At 50.1% G+C, this 19,643-nt stretch overlaps 1 protein-coding gene across 3 annotated transcripts in view; it reads right to left on the bottom strand.

Annotated features, from left to right (window-relative positions):
* CD99L2 (CD99 molecule like 2) overlaps nt 1–7,051 on the bottom strand; it is a 93,394-nt gene extending 86,343 nt beyond the window's left edge. For all 3 annotated transcript variants that reach the window (XM_044911729.1, XM_044911728.1, XM_044911730.1), the window contains exon 1: nt 6,911–7,051. In XM_044911729.1, coding sequence (XP_044767664.1) covers nt 6,911–6,977 — 67 coding nt within the window. In that variant the 5' untranslated portion in view covers nt 6,978–7,051. The remainder of the gene's footprint in view (nt 1–6,910) is intronic.
* Between the last annotated feature and the right edge of the window lie 12,592 nt (nt 7,052–19,643).

The following is a 19,643-nucleotide window of genomic DNA, read 5'->3' as shown; positions in this document are numbered from 1 at the left end:
TTACTCAGGTGGGAGGAGAAGGTTGGCAGAGATGAGCAGAAGTTCAGGTATGCACCAGGGCCCTTCTGAGAGGCCTACTGGCAAGGGTAATAGTCAAAATAATTTAACACAGCTGCACAGGGCATGATCCCCATGCTTGCCAGATTATGGGGAGGATGGGGCGGTCCAGGGACCCTGGGGGAAGGGCCAGGATTCCGTTGGTGGGTGGAGCGAACTGAAGGACCTCAATAACCTAACCACTAGCGGGCCACCGTGGAGATGTTGAATGTAGGCGCCTGGAGGCAAAGAGCTATCACAGCTGGGAATAGAAACTGAAGAGTCATAAGCACGCAGACGGAATTTAATTTGAAGCCATGAAGCCAGTGAAAGCACCTGGGAAGCAAGTATAGGTAAAGAAGTCCACCAAGGATGACATCGGAGGCATTCCCACAGGCCCTGAGGTCAGAGAGGTGACAAGCCTGGAAGAAAGTGATCAGAGGGTGGCAGATGACCCTCAGGTTTAGCAATAGGAACCCACTGCTGACCCTGGCCAGGGGCACTTTCAGGGGAGAGGTGGGAAGCAAAGTGTCGGGAAGAAACGAATGGGAGCCCCAAACTACAAGTCCACGTGCTATATTTTAGGTGATGAATAAAAGATTAAAACATGTTTTTTGTTTCTTTCTTTTTAGGCACTACTTTGGATTCTTATATTTTTTTGAGCTGGTGTGAGGAGCCAAATGAATGAATGATGAAAAGTAAAAAAGGGATCGCTCCTGCCAAAGAACCCAGAACTCTGTAGGTAGGAAGCCAAAGGGCTATAAAGAGCACCTAAATTAGAGCTGCTCCCGCTCACTCGGACTCTGAGCCCACCTCAGGAATTCAGGGGCATTTTCGTTCAGGCCAAGTAAAGGCTTCTGTAAACATGAACCCCCCGAATTCTCATAGAACCCCCTTAGGCAGGTGGCCTCTTGGCCTTCTTGGCCTGTCTAGGGAGCCTAACTTCACTAATACCTTGACAACACACCACCTGTTTGCATTAGCAATGAATTGGCTATTCCAACAATTCTGTGAGGCCAACAAAAGCAGAGATCAGCAGCCTCTTGGTGCAGATAAGGCAACTGTCGCCAGCAAATGGTGGGGCCACAGTGGAATGCAAGCTCTGTGTTAATTCCGTCATCCCAGGCTAGCTGAAGCAGCAATAAAAATAAAAAGAATGTCAAAACGAGCCCAGTCCGTGCCTGGGCACTATTTTGGTGGTAGTGAATTCCGCACTGCAACAGTATTTCCTGCTGAGGGGACCGTCTCTAATTTGGAAAGTAATTCCCACATGAACCACCTGGCACTGCCAGCCAGATGTTGTCTAGCCTCCCCTTTAAACAGATGTTCACTGGGCAGGGGCACCACTCTCGGTGGAATTCAACCAGTTTTCAGAGTGTTTTTGTTGGCTTAAAAGCTGCAGACCCCTTTGACATCTTATGAGCTGCCCTGGATAGAAAACTAAAAAAAAAAACAGCTCAAAACTGGTTGAAGCTGGCGTGGAGGTCCAGGAGCACCCATTCCCGCTCTGGTGCTCTTCCCCCACCTGCCTGGGGAACCAGGGAACAGCACAATTAGGGGAAACCGGGCTGGAGGGGGCTCACTCCTCCTCCTCAGCAAAGGGGCAGGCGTGGCCCAGACGGATCAGAAACCCTCGGTCTGTCCCCGGGGCCCCAGACTGCACTTGCTTCCAGCAGCCATCGGGACTGGGGAGGGGGTGGGGAGATGGAAAAGGTCTCTGGGGGGTAGGCACTGCAGGCCCGGGCTCCAATTTCCTTGTGAAGTTTTTAAAAAACCAAACACAAGCATAAGGAATGTAGCGGTCTCCCAGGGCCCTCAGGGGGGCTTCTCAGCGTCCACTGGCACACCGAGAACATCACTGCAATCCAGTTTTCTGCATATTTAAACGCCTCAACTCAGAGCATATTGAGAATTGATTTAAGGTAGCAAAATCAAAACAATGTAAGGAAACATCACAAGCTAGTTTTTTCAATGAATGAAGAGGAGGCTAGTATCTACCCCTTAGTTTTCCTATTGGTTGCTCTTGCTGCTACAACAAATTTCGACGGACTTAACACACTTTTTTTTTTTTTTTTAATCTTACAGTTCTGGAGGCCAGAAGTCCAACACAGGTCTCACTGGGCTAAAAACAAGGTGTCAGCAGGGCAACGTTCCTTCTGGAAGCTCTCAGGGAGAGTCCGTCCCGCTTTTCAGCTTCTCGAGGCTGTGTGTACATCCCTTGGCTCCTGGCCCTTCCATCTTTGGTTCAGATCTTTTATCACGTCGCTCTCTGACTCGCTCTGACTCCTTTGCCTCCATCTTCCATATTTAAAGGATCCCTGTCTTTCAATTGGCCAGGATAACCCGGGAGAATCTTATTTAAATGCAGCTGATTAGCTACCCTAACTCTCCTTTACAAGTAACCTAACAGTCACAGGTGCCAGAGATTAGGGCTTCCCACCCATCTCTGTTTGGAACACCTACTTTCATCCAAGGATTTCCCACAGGTTTCGGCTAGGGGCACGTTTAGGATGACGTAAAGCTTCTACAGGCAAACCAAGATTGACCAATCAGTGAACTTATGAGCAAGACTCAGGGAGAGCCGAGTCCGGGTTGGGAGACAGGAGCCCCTGCAGCCAGGCCTCCCCAAGCACACAGAGAGCAGCAGAGGACTACCTCCCGAGTGCAAAGAGTAGGGGGTGGACACAGAGCAGGCAAGGCGCCAACGCCAGGTGGCAGAAGAATCCAGGAAAGTCAGTGCACTTGGAAGGTCTCTTTCCTGAACTCGCCAGTCCCCAAACCAGCTCCTCCCCACACACCCCTCTGAGCAGCCAAAAGGCCTCCTCATCCCCACCTCTCCTGGAAGTAGCTTCAGCCCCTTCCTCAGTACCTGCTGAGGCTGGCTCTTGGGTGATTTGCTGGGGTAGGCACATTAAATGAACAAACAAACATGTTTTAGTTACCTGGTGTCCAAAATGATGGAGGGGAGGGGGATGTGACCTGTGACAGCAAGGAATGGACCGAAAACCAATCAAAACATGGGACACTAAAAGGCAAACTGTCCCCAGACCCTGTCAGTCCAGTGCAATGACTGCCTGGTGCACAGCCACGGGGATGGAGGTGGGGGGTTACCCAGCTCTGGGCCAAGCCTGCACGTGCCCCTGTGGCCTGTCTGGCTCATATGCAATATCCCGAGTAGGCCCACAGGGCTTCTGCCGGGATCCCAGCCTAGCATCTCAGCGCCACCAACACATGGGGCCCACTCTGCTCTCCTCTCTCTCCTCTACCCGACCGAGCCCCAGGGATCAAAGACCAACCCCAATCCAGGGATCACAGGCTGCCTCCACTCTCATTTGTTCTGCTTGAACTACAGCGAATTTTTTGTTAAATGGAGATATAATTCATGCACCACACAACTCACCCTTTAAAAGTGTACAACTGAATGGTTCTTGGTGCATTCACAAGGTTGTGCAACCATCACATCTGTCTAGTTCCAGAACATTTTCATCACCCCAAAAGGAAACTGCACCTACTAAGCAGTCACTCCTCATTCACCAATTCCCTGCCCCCCACCCCCAGCCTCTGGCAACCACTCATCTACTTTTTGTCTCTATGGATTTGCCAATCTGAACATTTCATATAAATGGGACAATATGTGGGCTTTTGTGCCTGGCTTCTTTCACTTAGCATATTATTTTCAAGGTCTGCACTGCGTCTCTTTAAGGGAGCAGGTACTCAGCAGCCGGTGGCTTGCCTACATATTCGTCACACTTAGTCTCAGCCACTTTCCACATTTCTATGACCTGCCCCATCCCTGGGGGTATCTGCATTCATGACCCCTGCTTTGGTTATTCAGACAAACCTGAGTTCAAGTCCTAAACCTCACTGGGCTACTCATTTTTCATCTGAGAAATAGGTTACCACCAAGTTACTTTTTTTTTTTTTTTTTTTGAGATTTTATTTATTTGAGAGAGTGCGCGCGAGCGCACAAGCTGGGGAAAGGACAGAGGGAGAGAGGATCCCAAGCTGATTCCACACTAAGCGTGGGACCAATGCAGGGCCCTGTCTCACAACCCTGAGATCACAACCCAAGCCGAAATCAAGAGTTGGATGCTCAACCAACTGAGCCACCCAGGTGCCCCACCACCGAGTTACTTTTCAAGGCCATATGCAAATGGCCATAAAGGACATAAGAAAAGGAGATGGGTCATGGTGCCAACCCTTCAGGGTGGTTATGAGGCGTAAATGTGTGTGGCGCACTGACAGCCCGGTGCATGGAAGGCATTCAGGAAATGGAAACTTCATTATCATTACTGCCCACCTGCACCACTGAGACTCTTCTCTCCACCGCACAAAAAATCAGCTTCCTATTTCTGTAGGTGCATACAGGCAACATGTTTGTCCTCAGAGGGTTTTTTCAGAGCTAGTAAAATACACACTGGACTAAAAAACCATCCAAAATTAGAACGGGGATGACTTGGTAGCCACCCTTTTAAACTCCTGGAAGCCTGAAGTCTGTCTCAACTTGCCAGAGCCGGAGGGGATTTCACGAATCATGCTTCGAGGTTCTATGTGATTTCTGAGGGCTGCCCGTCTTTCTCGGTCATAGGTCACTACTGAGGACCAGGACTAAAATGGCTCTGGCGCAGGCCCACCCAATCCACCACTGTGGGGTTCCAAGAGAGGCAGCAGATGCCTAACTAAGCACTGCTTTGTGTTTGTTCATTTTGATACAGCAGCTCTCAAACTGTAGCTGTCTGGATACCCAGAAGAGACCAGCAATTCAAAGCCCATACCTGTCATCTTATTTTGCACAAAACAGCCACAAAGCAGGTTCCCCACCTTGAAGCAGAAGCTTCCTCCGGTTCAGTTCTCTTAATTACAATTAAAAAGATCACTAGGTAGCAGTCTTATCGGGGTGGGATCCTGGCTCAATCTCTTCCAAGCTCTGTGCCCAGGGACCCCTTGTTAATACCTAACCAGCAAAACTGTTGAGGCAACTAAAACCAAGATATGTGAAATGCCTGGAACACAGCAAGCACTCAGGAGATGGCAGCTGGTGGCAGGGCCGCAGATCTGAGAGTGACACACTCCTGGTCCCCCGCCAAGATGCCTTTGTTGTTAGGCATAATAGGGCGGAGCAAACCAAGCAAGGTTCAGAGAACTTTCCCCAAGGTAGGAGCGCAGCCTCCAGGTGCTTAGAAGCAAGGACTGTGCAATCAGACAAGCCTGGGGTCAAATCTTAACTCTGCCACCGGAGGCAAGTTACCTCCTATTTCCCTGTGCCTCCGATTCATCTGTAAAATGGTTGCACTGGTTCAGTTTCCTCCACCACCTCCTAAATCACCTAGTATAACACGTGATGGTGAAAATCTGAGACCTATCTCTATTCCTCCCCTTCTCAATGTGCAAATCATGTTGAAGACTTCCAGAAGACACCTTGAAGGGAGTATCATTTTTCTAACTTTTCTGCGCTTCCACTTTCAAAATTTCCATATCATTAGATGCAAGCCAATCAAGTAATTAGACTTTTTCCCCACAAATGCATCATAACAAAATTAAAATGTTAACCCCAAAGAAGCAAAATGAAACAGAAAACTCAACAACCCTATACTTGCTTTATTTTTCTTCATGGCACTGTCAATATATTATGTAGATCGTGATGTTTGTGCTTGTCTTCTCCCCCCACCAGGACGTTAGCTCCATGAAGACAGTCTTAGTCTTGTTCACTGCTGCATCATCAGTGTCTGGAACAGAGCCTGACACCTTTGTAGAATGCTGAATGGCTCTTCTTGTACCAAGTCCAGGATGGCTGCCCACATGAGAAACATTTCTGCATCTTTTGCAAAACTGCCTTAGACTGCCTACTGTTTTCCAGTGTTCCCTATATGTAACATAAATCTCACTAGAACTCAGTACAAGGACAAAGTTTTGTTTCTGCTGAGCTCATGTTTTTCACTAGCTGAATTTGCCCTCCTTGTCAGGGAGCTCAGAGCTCAACCCTGTGCTCAATTGCAGTGTTTTCCTCAAACCTTTTTCTGATGTGGAAATGGGATATAAATAAGTGTAAGAAGATTCTGTCTGTACACGTTGGAGGGCCTATTTTTAACCACGCACTGCATTTATTCTAAGATGCTTCTCAAACTTAAATGTGCCTGCGAATTACCAGGAGATCCAGTTAAAATGCAGAATCTGACTCAGTAGGTCAGGGGCGGGGCCTGAGATGCTGCATTCCTAACAAGTCCCAGGTGATGCCTATGAAGGCCCTGGACCACACTTGGAGTACTGAGGGTCTTTTAGGAAACTTGCTCCCTTGATTCGACAGCATTTCTCTCTCCACCTCCTTGGCAAAAATCGCCAACGGCTAGAAAACTGGGGCGGGCACCAGAAGCACCTGGGGAGCTGGTTAGACCTACAACATATCGCTGCCCCCCCCCATCCCGTCCCCGCAGAGATCCTGACAAAAGGGGGTAGGAATACGCCCAGGAAGCTCCCCAGGTGCTTCTGCAGGTGGCCTCAAAACACATTTTGAGAAGCCCCGCTCAAGGGAATGAGTGCGCTCTCTTCAAGGTTTTCCCAAAAGCAATCTCCTGGAGACAGCTGTTGTCACCGGTGGTGACACCTTGTTCAAGATTTTAAGGGGGATTTTCTCCCGCTGTTTCTAGCCGGGTCTCTCCTCTCCGACCACACGGATCGCGGCAAGGTCAGTCCCCGCGGGCCCGGGGCTCGCACCCCCACTGCCCCGCACAGCCCCGCCCACCCGCCAGCAGCCTCCGCCGCAGGCCAGCGAGGCGGGGGCCGGGCCGCTCATGCGCAGCACGGGGCCGCGGGGCGCCAAGCCCCCGCCCCGCGAGCCCACAGGGCGGGGTCCCCGCGCGCCCCCCGCCCGCCTTACCTCTCTGGACCAGAGCGGCCAAGGAGAAAGCGAGGCAGATGAGGAAGGCCGAGCGCCAGACCACCATGGCTGTGAGCTGGCGGAGGGGCCCCGGAGGAGCGCAGTGAGCGCGAGAGTGCCCGAGGGGGAGGTCGGGGAGGCGCTGGGACGGAGGAGGAGGAGCCCCGCCGCCACTGCAGGGCCCCGCCCAGAGCCGGCGCGCGCCGCACAGCCCCGGGAGGGCGGAGGAGGGGCACGCACGAGCACTGGTGCTGGGGGCGCGCCCGGCTGGGGCCAGGTGAGGTGGGGCGGGGCTGCGACTGTGGCGCGAGGGGCGGAGCGAGCCTGCAGTCTCGGGGGCCCGGCCGCTGCGCGAGGGGCGGGGCCGCAGCCTGGGGGCAGGTCCTTAGCCTGGGGGCGGGCTGGTGCGCGAGGGGCGGGGCCCGTGGGCAGCCGGAGGGTGGGGCGGCCTGGGTTGGGGCGAGAGCCGGCTCCCTCTCCCCAGTCCTCGAGAGGGGAGCCTGCGGTCCCGGAGCAATGTGTCAACAGTGGCCGAGGAGCCGGAGGCGCGGGCGGTCAGAGCGTCCGGTGATTTCCACTCGGCGCGCCAGACTCCTCCCGGCCCGGAGCGGGACCCGAGGCGGCGCACACGCCAGGTGCGCTCTGCCAGCTGGGTGACCTTGGACAGGGCTCTTCCCCTTCTGGACTTCGCGTCCTCCCGGTAAAAAGCTGTTCCCTGGGAGCCCCTCCAGCTGCGGCTCCAGGACGCAGCACCCGTGCTCTTGCCCCAGTCGCTGTGACTGAGCTTTGCTTTCACTCCGCTGGCTGCCCGCCCACTCGCCGATCCCTGCAGGAAACTGTAGTGGAACCCCGTCCGGAGATGAAAGAAAAGGGCCGTTTTCGTGGCTGCCCGCTGTTGGTAAACAGCGGCACGTCTCGAGGAAATGAGCCCAAGGCCGGGGGCGCCGGGGCAGGCGAGAGGGAGGGGGGCGGCCTGGAGCCGCAGCGCCTCGGGCCGGGGTGGGGGAGGGGAGGACGTGGGGGGAGACAGGGTCAGCTCTCCGGAGGCTTTGATGAATGCGCTGAAAGCGCAAGTTCACATCTGCAGAGTCGATGTGAAAACGTGCCCAATGATCGACAGACGCGCTGCAGTCCTTTCCCATGAACCCCCGCAAACGGAGTCCATCTCCAGGGTTGGGCGAAATCAGATTCCAACACTGCCCTGAACAGCAAAATGCCCGCCGCAGGCTTTGACGTGAACACCCTCAAGACGGGCTCCAGCTGCAGCCGGCTTTCCAGGACAAAGGGAGAGCTCCACTGCTCTCCAGAGTGGCAGAGCGGCGGCGTCGAGCCGGCCCCTGCCATTATTCGGCAAGGGCTGCCCTGGGCCACGTCCTCCTTAGAGGGTGGCTACTACCACCTCCCCGCAGTGTGCCCTCGGCAGGCTTCCTGGTTGCTCCCCCTGCGCCACCAGCACCTCCAGAGCCCCCCCCCCCACCCCGGTGGCTCCCGCCGCGTGAGTGAGCCGAAGTATGGGGCGGGGGTCTCCCTTAGTTAGAGCCGACATGTTTCCCGTTTGACTTCCATCCGTTGCTCTGAATCCTGGGGCTGGAAAAACAAAACGTATAAGGAGTGAGTGAGTGTCCTGATTTTCAGGCAGTACTTATCCTATGACACTAACTAGCTGGAGAATTAACGGAAATAGCTAGCAGTTACTGAACACACACTATATACACGGCATGGTCCACGCATTTTACCCTTGTTTTGTATTTCTCACAACTTCATGTATCACCTCAATAATTAAAGAGGGAAAAGGAGCAAAATGAAGGTTCCTTGAGTTTGGGGAGTTAACCAGCTACAGTCCCACACTGTCAAAGAGGCAGGAGGACCGCTAGGAACCCCAGTGAGTGAATGGCTAAGAGCATGTGCTTTGGAGCCAGGCAGGGTTGAGATCCTGGCTGGACCCAATAAGGTTGTGCTGAGGTGGTGAAAAATGGGTGACCTGAGACACAGTGAGCAGAGAGGCCTTCTTGTTAGTCTTGTAACAGCTAAAGAAATATGGCTACCGCGAGCTTGAGCAGTTACTATGTATTCCAGGCTACAAGTATGGCCCCCACTTTCCCACCAACTCAGGGGTGTTCTGGGCCATTCCCTTGTGCCTTGGCCTCAGTGGTCCCATCTGTACCAGGAGGGCACTAGACATGGTCTGGGAGATCCCTGCAGGCTCTGAGGGGCAAACCCCAGCACCTATCTACTCCTCCACACTGGGGAGGCGTGAGGAGGTGAGGAAAAGACAGTCACCAGGCAGTGGACAGTCACACCCAATTGGAGCTTTACCTGGTAAACGTGCAGTGGAGATGCCCAAACCTCACCAGCTAAACACCGGCCATGATGTAACGTGCAGCAAAACTGTTCTCCAGCTCAGGGGTAGTTGTGGGCCAAATCCAGCCCACCTGTCTGTTTGTAGCCTGCAAACTAAGGGTGGTTTTGGCGTTTTTCATTGGTTGAAAAGATCAAAAGAAGGTTATTTTGTGACAGGGGAAAATTATACAAAATGCAAATGTCAGGGCCCATGAAGTTTGTGGAAACAGCCCCACCCATCCGTTTCTGTACGGTCTATGGCTGGTTTTGTGCTACCACACCAGAGGTGAGTAGTTGCAACCGAGACCACGGACCCTGCAAAGCCTAAAATCTCTACCACGCATCCCTTTACAGAAAAAGTTTGCCAGCCTCCATTCTAGTAGATTGAGCTATGGCAAGGATGAATATTAACAGGTGATGGTGTAGGACCAAAAGAATGTGCTCCTCCCAAACAGGGGATGAGTACAGGGGATGACATAGGAATAAGACCAACAGAAAAGGATGATGCTTACCGGGTGCCAAAAAACACCCATTCAAAAGAAAAAAAAAAGGCACTAATCAAAATAATGCAAGTGTCTGAGGTCAGTTATCCTACCAGATAACTCTCCCTATTAAAATGGTTCATCTGGGATCTGGTTTGTCTCTCAGTCTCTCTTATATGTTAGGTTAGTAGTGTGAGTTTGAGAGGGCTGATGACATTGAGGCCCTGATCCTGCTACTCCACTGCATTGCAATTGAACGTGGAGTTGATTTACATACAGGAAATTCGACACTTAGAAACCATAATTCTCTGCACCACCACCCCGTACCATCTGTACATACATACTTACGCTCCCTCCTACCACTGCACATGGGTGCTGGCACGAGCTCCTGGCCAAGCCTGCCTTGTCTCCGCACCGGCCCCTTGACTCCACCCTCCTGCTACTCTTTACCCCTTCCTGAACTTCTTATAGCCTTAAAATTGTCACCAGTTGGAAAGCCATGTGACCTGACAAGCTCCCCTCCTGAAATGCCCACCTTTCCTCAGCTCTCACCCAGGCAGAAAAGTGGGGTGTGGACAAATGGCCACCAGGCTGGTCTGGGGGCACAGGAGAGGCACAGATGGGGCTGGGACGGCTGACACTAACCTGAGGTAGGCTTCTGAGGGCTAGCCTGTCACTCTGCCGCTTCCCAACCTTCTGGCCCATCCTCATTGCGCACCAAATCCTTCGGAAGATGTGTTCTCACTTCCGAAACTGCTGTCATGTCACTCTCACTACTGCAGAGTTCCTGTTCCTGCTCCCAAGTGCCACAAACCCCTCCTTGCAAAGTCCTCCAAGGTGGCCTCCCCTACTGGTGGCCAAAATCAGCCCCACCTGGTGGTACCCGGTCACCAGGGCCATTGGAATGGCCTTGCCACCACCCCCACTGCTGTTGAGGGTACCCATCTGGAACGCACCACTGTCCATGGCAGGAGAGCCATTTTGTGGTAAACCCCGCCCCCCACCACGATCTTCGGGGCACCAGAGTGAGGAGGGAGCTCACAGGCCGGGCAGACTCAGGGACAAAGTCCTTGCCCCAACTCAAGCTCACCCTTTGGCCCCTGGGACCCAAGGCAGCTCAGCTATGTTCAGGGCTACAGAAGCCCTTCTGCCGCTTCCTCTCTCCTCCCACTGCCTTGGGCTCTAATCCCTCAAACCAGACTAGTTTGTGGAGCCTGGCTCCAGAGCAGGTGGGAAAGGGACGCCACACTCTCCCCTCCCACTCCCCACGGTGCCGGCCAGCTTCAAGACAAAGACTCCATGCATATCAATGGGAAAGCAAACAGTTAGCTGCAGGGGCGGCAGGGGGGTGGGGGGGGCGGCCGGGGAGAGCACTGTGGGGCGGCAACAGTTCCCCAGATGCCTGACTTCAGACGCAAGTCTTTACCAGGCCCAGGCGAAATAAGAAAAATGAGGTTGTTGTGGCAAGTTTTCCCCCATAAAGTTAGAGTACTGACCTTTATTCTGAAATCATGGATTTTTGCGTGGTATACAAGAGTCCTTTATTTCATGAAGAGATGGTAGTGTTTTATTTAATGTGCTTACTTTGCAAAATAAAAGGTTGCCAACCCTATCTGTCCCCAAATTAAAAGAAGAAGGAAGGAAGGAAAGAAGGGAAGGAAGGGAAAGAAAGAAAGAGAAAAGAAAGAAGAAAAGAAAAAAAGGAAAAGAAAAGAAAAATCTACTTGCTAGTGAAATTTATAAGTCTGGGAACCACCAGCTATACGAGCAATATTCAGCCCACCCAGGGCCCTGATATATAGGAAATTTTTGGAACACACTCCATGTGTAAACAAAAAATGGATTCTCAAACAATGTTCCCTCACATTTTTTTGAGTTGTAGGCAAATTATCCCTCAATCTCCTCCACCCCTCCACAGCATTCCTATTCTCTCCTCTGTTGGATTTTATAGTAAGGCAAGGTCAGGCAGAGCCTTGAGTGCCACGCTAAGGACAAAGATTTGATCCTGAGAACAAAGGGAAGCCACTGAAGGGTTTTAAGCATGGCAGAGAGACAAGGAAAGTGGTCCACAGGAATGGCTGCTGGCATTATCTAGGGGGAGAGGCTGGGAGCCTTGGGCCTGAGGAGAAGAGTTTGAATTCAGGGGAGGTATGATGGAGATAGCAGTGGCTGTAGAAAGGAGGGGATGTAGGCCAGGCCTTGTTCTCAGGGCAGGGGAGAAAGGCAAGTCCAAGGTGCCCTGTGGGGAGGAGACAGATGACAAGCAATTATGCCTTCATGTGACACACGCAGTTACAGGTCAAGGGGAGCACCGAAAGACTGGGGTTCCTCCCAGCTGGATGGTGAGGGTCCAGCTGACTTACAGGAAGATAGTCCACGGTGAGGATAGATGGGGGTGTGAGGGTGGAAGGGGGCAGGGGTGTCTGAGAGAAACACCTAGAAATGAGCCAGTGCACAACATAGGGAATTTGAGTTGGCTAGAATCAGATCATGCAGGGCTCACAGAGCAGGTGAGATTTGGACTGTGTCCAAATGCATCTGGGAACCCCGAGGAGTTTGGTTTTTTTTGTTTTTTTTTTTTTATTTGAGAGAGAGAATGAGAGAGAGAGAGCATGAGATGGGGGAGGGTCAGAGGGAGAAGCAGACTCCCTGCCGAGCAGGGAGCCCGATGCGGGACTCGATGCTGGGACTCCAGGATCATGACCTGAGCCGAAGGCAGTCGCTTAACCAACTGAGCCACCCAGGCGCCCCAACCCCGAGGAGTTTTAACAGGGCCTGGGGTGAGGCTGCAGGGTGACAAGATCAGATTGGCATTTCGTGGATCCATTTCTTCAAGGAGACTCAGGACTGCGTTGTACAGAACCCAGCATCTGCCTTATAGTGAAAAGCTGGGGTGAGTGGAGGTGAGCCTGGGACTGATGGGGCACGGAGGTAGAGAGAAGAGTTGCTCACCCCCAGAAGGGACCCTTTGACCAGAGCATTTTGTAATCCGATGCAACAAATTCCATGAGATATGAATAATCTCATCTTTTTTGATTCTTGTTACAATTCCCGTTGGGGTTTGAGGTGTTTTCTCATCACACCAAGTACCAGACGACGGTGAGGATAGTGGCAATGGTGACCACAATGAGAACAATACAGAAGGGAAAGAAGACAGGTGCAAAATGCTAGTGGGTCACTACTTAGTTTCAAGTCTCATTATCATGAGGAGTCCTCTTCTCTGGAAATCTAAATGCAGAACACCCACCCGTCTTCTGGAAGCCTGCATGCCAAGTCAAGCAGGGCAAAACCTTATACCTGCATGTTTTCCTAATGTGAGAGACTGTTCTGCAAATCTCTTTCTAGTGCTCAGTTAATATGAAATTTGCATAAGCACTTGGCAAAAAATAACTTATGTCTCTAATATTTCCGAGGCAGCATTTTCTACTCTGAATCCTGACCTCTGCAGGAATAGGACTTAACATTTGCCCCTCAAATGCAAAGGAGGAGGACCTTATTTAACTTACCCAATGAAGTCTCCATGAAGCACTTGGGAGACTCAAACCACAGAAACCAACATGTGGCCCCTTTAGGTCTTTTCGTGTCGTCAGAGCAGACCAGAAAAAGTGACAGAACACAAATGTGGAAAATAGCACCCCATTAAGAGTAATATTGCAGGGCGCCTGGGTGGCTCAGATGGTTAAGCGTCTGCCTTCAGCTCAGGTCATGATCTCAGGGTCCTGGGATCGAGTCCCGCATCGGGCTCCCTGCTCCTTGGGAGCCTGCTTCTCCCTCTGCCTCTCTCTCTCTGTCTCTAATGAATGAATAAATAAATAAAATCTTTTAAAAAAAAGTAATATTGCATTAAAAAATAGCTCCTGTTGGTTTTCGACAGGCATTGCCTCCCCTTTTGGGGCACCACACACACACACACACACACACATGCACATACACAGGGTGCCAGTGTACGTGTATTTGGGTATTACGGGAGCCCAACCCCAGCCCATCCAACATGACCATTCGATTCCATTAACTCCTATGCAAACATCAAACCTGTTTGCAGACTTTTATCACCTGCTATGGGTAAACTGAGGCAGAGAAAAATTGGAGCAGCATGGATCTGCCTCTAACTGGTTATATGAATTTCAACAAAAATTGATTAACATGTATCGATTGAGTACCTGCCAATTCTACTTCTTCAAGACTTCTCAAAGCACCCCCTTCTCTCCATCTCCACTAAGGACACCCAATACAAGTGACCACCTGAGGACCTCTGAGAGAAAGCAGAGCATCTTAAATCGGGCCCTTACTTCTTCCCCACTCTCCTGTGCACTCTTCACACTAGGGGAAGAAGAATCTTCTGAAAGTAGTAAGTTGGATCTCACAGCCCTCCGCTGCTCAAGCCCCCAGTCACCTCTTCCCATTATTCCTGGGATCCGGTCTAAACTCCCAGCTTGGCTTTCAAGCCCCTGCAGGACTTGGCCCCATATGACCTCTCCGGACTGTCACCGTCCCACCACTCCTGGGTTCAAGCCTCACTGGAGCACTCCCAGCTCCCCACACTTCAGTGCTCCTTCCTGCCCCTGTGTGTCTGCTCACACTGTCCCTTCTCTCTCTCTCTCTCTTTTTATGGTATAAAATATGTATTTATTTCACCAAATCCATCAGTGGTTTTCAAGTTTTGTTATTGATGGAACTATTTTACTTTAATTCCAGCAAGTTAGCATAGTGTTGTATGAGTTTCAGGTGTACAATATAGTGATCCAACAGTTCTATGCATTACTCAGTGCTCACCAGGATAAGTGGACTCTTCATCATCCCCTTCCCCCATCCTCCCACCCCCTTCCCCTCTGGCAACCATCAGTTAGTTCTCAAGAGTTAACAGTCTGTTTTCTGGTTTGTTTCTCTCTCTCTCTCTCTTTTTTTTTGCTCATTTGTTTCTTAAATTCCACATGAGTGGAAGCTTATGGTCTTTGTCTTTCTCTAACTGACTTCTTTCACTTAGCATTATACTCTCTAGATCCATCCATGTTGTTGCAAATGGCAAGATTTCATTCTTTCTTATGACTGAGTAATATTCCATAATATATATCACATCTTTTTTTAAAAAGATTTTATTTATTTATTTTTCAGAGAGAGAGCACAAGCAAGGGAAGTAGCAGGCAGAGAGAGAACCAGGCTTCCCTCTGAGCAGGGAGCCAGAAATGGGGCTGGATCCCAGGACCCTGGGATCATGACCTGAGCCAAAGGCAGACGCTTAATGACTGAGCCACCCAGGCACGCCTATATCACATATTCTTTATCCATTCGTCTATTGATGGACACTTGGGTTCCATAATTTGATTATTATAGATAATGTTGCAGTAAACATAGGGGTGCATATATCTTTTTGAATTAGTGTTTTCGTATTCTTTGGATATATACCCAGTAGCGGAATTACTGGATCATATGGTCATTCTATTTTTAACTTTTTGAGGAATGTCTGTACTGTTTTCCAGAGTGGCTGCACCAGTTTGCATTCCTACCAGCAGGACAAGAGGGTTCTTTTTTCTCCACATGCTCACCAACACTTGTTGTTTCTTGTGTTGTTGATTTTAGCCATTCTGACAGGTGTGAGGTGATATCTCATTGTAGTTTTGATTTGCATTTCCCTCATGATGAATGATGTTGAGCATCTTTTCACGTCTCAGCCCCTTCTGTCTTTATCCTTTCTCCCTAGGCCCGCTTATCCACACTCACATGCAGATCACGCCCACCTTTACCTTTCCAGCCCTGCTTCTCCTGGGAACCCAGACGTGTACCTTCAAATGCCTGTTCTGCATTGTCTAATGCTTTTTCAGAGGCTTTGCAATGTCCAAATAAGAACTGTTCGTCCTTGTCCCCAAAACCACGCTGCCACTCCCCCACGTGGTCCCCATCTCGGTGAATGGCACCACCAATCTCCCAGTTGCTAGAGCCCAAAACCTGGGAAGCAGCCTTGACCCCTTTCCTAGCCTCACCCATTCCATGACGAAGTCCTGCAAACTCTGCTGTCTAAATAGGCTTGGATGTGTGTACCCAACTCTGCCCTGAATCACTGCACGGCTGCCTCGGGCCCGTTCTCCACCTAGCAGCCAGGGGGAGCCTCTTAAAAAATAGATCATGTCCTCTAGCTCAAAACCCATCCATCTCATGGTAAAGGCCGTCCGTCTCACTCAGAGCAAATCCAGATTCCTGTCCATGGCCTACAAAGCACTGCATGATCTGGCCTGAGCCCCCCTTACTGCTTCGTGCCTCTAGGTGTTCCCCTGTGTTTCCATTGTCTGCAGGGACCTTCCTTCCCTTCTCTACCCAGCTGGCTCCAGTTTATCCCTCAGGCCTCACTAGAATGTATGGCCCCTCCCAGACCAGGGAGGGTGAGGGGCCCATCCTTTCTACTCCCACAGCCTCTATGCTGGACTCTACCTTAGCACTGGGCCTGCTGCTTTGAAATCTGCTGTCTCCCACTGGTCCCCTGGTTCTCAACCCTGGTGACATGAAAGAATCATCGGGGAAGGTTTTTTTTTTCCTTTTTAATTGAAGCAAAATCCACAGAACATAAAATTCACCCTTTCAAAGTATACAATGTTGTGGCATTTAGCACATTTGCGGTGTTGCACTATTACTATTTACTTCCAGAATATTTCAGTCATCCCAAAAGGGAACTCCATCCCCATGCACAGTCACTCCCTATATACCCCCTCCCAGCCCCTGGCAACCACTAATCTCCTTTCTATCTCTGTGGATTTGCCTCTTTGAGACATTTCATACAAATAAAATCCTACAATATGCGCCCTTTTGTGTCTGGCTTCTTTGACTTAGCACCATGTTTTCAAGACTCATCCGTGGTTGTGGCATGGATTAGAACCTCATTCCTTTTTTGGCTGAATAATATTCCATCGTATGGATAAACCACAACTTGTGTATCCATTCATCAATAGTTGGACGTTTGGGTTGTTTCCAGTTTGGGGCTATTGTGACTAACGCTTCTATGAACGTGCACGTAAAGGTTTTTGTGTGGACATACGTTTTCCTTTCTCTTCGTTTGGTACCTGAATTGCTGGATGTCAGGGGAGCTTCTGAAATTGCGCCCTTCCAGGCCTCCCTCCCCACCAAGATTTCGATGTACTTGGCCTGAGGTTTTTCTAAAGGTTCCCCTGACAAGCCTAATGCACAGCTAAGGCTCTGAACCACGGACGGAGACCATGGCTGGGCCAAGTCCCGCCCACCATCTGTCTTCATATAGCCTGCCAGCTAAGAATGGCTGAGAAAAACTAAAAAGAGTATTTTGTGACACGTGAAATGATGTGACCTTCAAATTTCAATGTCCATAAATACAATTTTATTGGCACACAGCCACTCCCATCATTTGCCTATTGTCTATAACTGCTTTTGTACTACTGGGGCGGAGTTGAATGAGTAGTTGTGACAGAGACTGTGTGACCCACAAAACTAAAAATATTTACCGTCTGGCCATTCACAGAACCAGTCTGCTTGATCTGTCAGCATCAGCAGGCATGGTGGACCACTCTCTACTGCCTGAAGTACTTTCTTCATTCGACTGCTAGAAACTCCCTCGCCCCTGGAACCACCTCTCTGGAGCTGGGGGAAGCCCCGTTGGGGTGGGTCTGTGGTGCCCAGTGTTCAAAAGCTGGGGCACTTCTACCCCCTCATGTGGATGCCAGTGGCATACAGTGGGGGACGTATTAGGAGATCACTTTGGGGCTTGGGGCAGGTCACTGTCCTTCTCTGGGACTTCTCTTTCTCTTCTGTGGAGTAAGTGGGTTGCACAGGCACCTGCATCACCTTGTCAAGGCCTCCTGGCAACCCAAGGAGAAGGGGGCCATTTCCATGAGTAGCAGCATTTTACAGACAACACAGCAAATCTTCAGGGAGGAAAAGTGGCATTAGCCGGGTTACCCAGCCAGTCAGTGGCCTGCCCGGCATTCATACTCAAGTGTGGCCAACCCCATTCCCTCTGGTGAGATGGACGTGCTGGGTGCCTGCCGTTTGAGCCCACGGCATCTCAGAGAACTTGGCCGTCTGGGCAGGGCACACTGGCAGGTGGTGGCTGGCTCTGTGTTATGTTGTGGATGCGGGCAGCTGTGAGTGCAGCCCAAAACAGGAAGAAGAATTTCTTGAGAGGCCTTAGGCAGTGTGCCCGACGCTGTGATATGCACTTGAGTAGGATCATATTGAATAATTTCAGTCCTCTGTGAGGGAGGGTATTAGTTCCCTGTGGTTGCTATAACAAATTACCACAAACTTCGATACCTTGAAAACAATACACATTTATTCTCTCATAGTTCTGGAGGCAAGAAGTTCAAAATCAAGGGGTCACCAGGACTGTGCTCCCTCTGAAGCCTCTAGGGGAGGCTCCTTCCTCACCTTTTCCAGCTTCCGGTTGTCATCAGGCAATCCTCAGTGTTCCTTCGATTAGAGGAGCATCACTCCAATCTCTGACTCTGTCTTCACATGGCCTTCTTACAAAGACACCCGTCACTGGGTTTAGAGCCCATGCTAAATCCAGTGTGATCTCATCTGGAGATCCTTAACTTAATTACATTTGCCAAGACCAGATTTCCAAATGAGATCTCATTCTGAGGTTCCTGGCGGACATGAATTTTGGGAGGACACTATTCAGCCTGCTACAGGAGGCAATATTATTCTTGGTCGACAGATGAGAAAGCTGAAGCCCATTCTCATGCCATGACACCAGTTACCCTCATAGCTAGTTCCTTTGTCACTTAGGATCAAATGCCTAGTTCTGGATCATTTTATCACCTCCCATCTCATAGGAAAAAAAGACCTACAAAAACCCCACATGACCCTTCTCTTACACCATATACAAACACTACCTCAAAATGGATCAAAGACCTACATTTAAGAGCTAAAACTATAAAACCCTTAGAAGAAAACATTGGGTAAAATCTTCATGGCATTGGATTTAGCCATGTTGGTGGCTCTGACATCAAAAGCAGAGGCAACGAAAGAAAAAATAGAGAAATTGAACTTCATCCCCAAAACTTTTGTGCATCAAAGGGCACTGTCCACGGTGAAAAAGCAACAACCTACCGAATGGGAGAAAATATTTGCAAATCGTATATCTGACAAGAGATTACTATAAACCGCTACAACTCAACAGCAACAACAAAACAACCCAATTTAAAAATGGGCAAAGGGCTGGAAGAGACGTTTCTCCAAAGAAGATGTGCAAAGCCCATAAGTACATGAAAGGCTGTTCAACACTTCTAGTCACTATCAAAACCACAATGAGCTACTACTTCACACCTACCAAGATGACGGTAATAAAAAAAATAAATCAACTCAAAATGATAAGTGTTGGCAAGGATATGGGGAAATTGAAACCCTCGTACACTGCTGATGGGAATGTGAAATGGTGCAGGCACTATGGAAAATACTATGGTGGTATGTTCCTCAAGAAATTCAACACAGATTCCACTCTGGGGTATATGCCCTGAGGAAGTGAAGGCAGAGATTTGAACCCATGTTCGTGCACCCACGGTCACAGCAGCATTATTCACGACGGCCAAAACGTGGAGACAACCCAGGTGTCCGTTGATCGATGAATGGATAAGCACAATGTGGCATGAACAGACAATGGAATACTATTCAGCCATAAAAAGGAACACAGTTCTGAGAGATGAGACAACATGGATGGACCTTGGAAACATTATGCTTAGTGAGATCAACCAGACACAGCAGGACAAATATTGTATGATTCCACATATTGGAAGTACATAAGCTAGAATAGGCACATTGATAGAGACTAGAAAAGAGGTTACCGTGAGTTGGGGGTGGGGAAAAGGGGAAGTTATTATTTCATGGGTAGAGTTTATGTTGGGGAGGATGAAAAAGTTTTGCATACAGATGGTGGTGATGGTTATGCAACA

The sequence above is a fragment of the Neomonachus schauinslandi genome, chromosome X (assembly GCF_002201575.2).
Source record: "Neomonachus schauinslandi chromosome X, ASM220157v2, whole genome shotgun sequence".
Taxonomy (NCBI): Eukaryota; Metazoa; Chordata; class Mammalia; order Carnivora; family Phocidae; genus Neomonachus; species Neomonachus schauinslandi.
The sequence above is the reverse complement of the archived record's forward strand: the minus strand, read 5'-3'. Positions and strand labels throughout refer to the sequence as shown.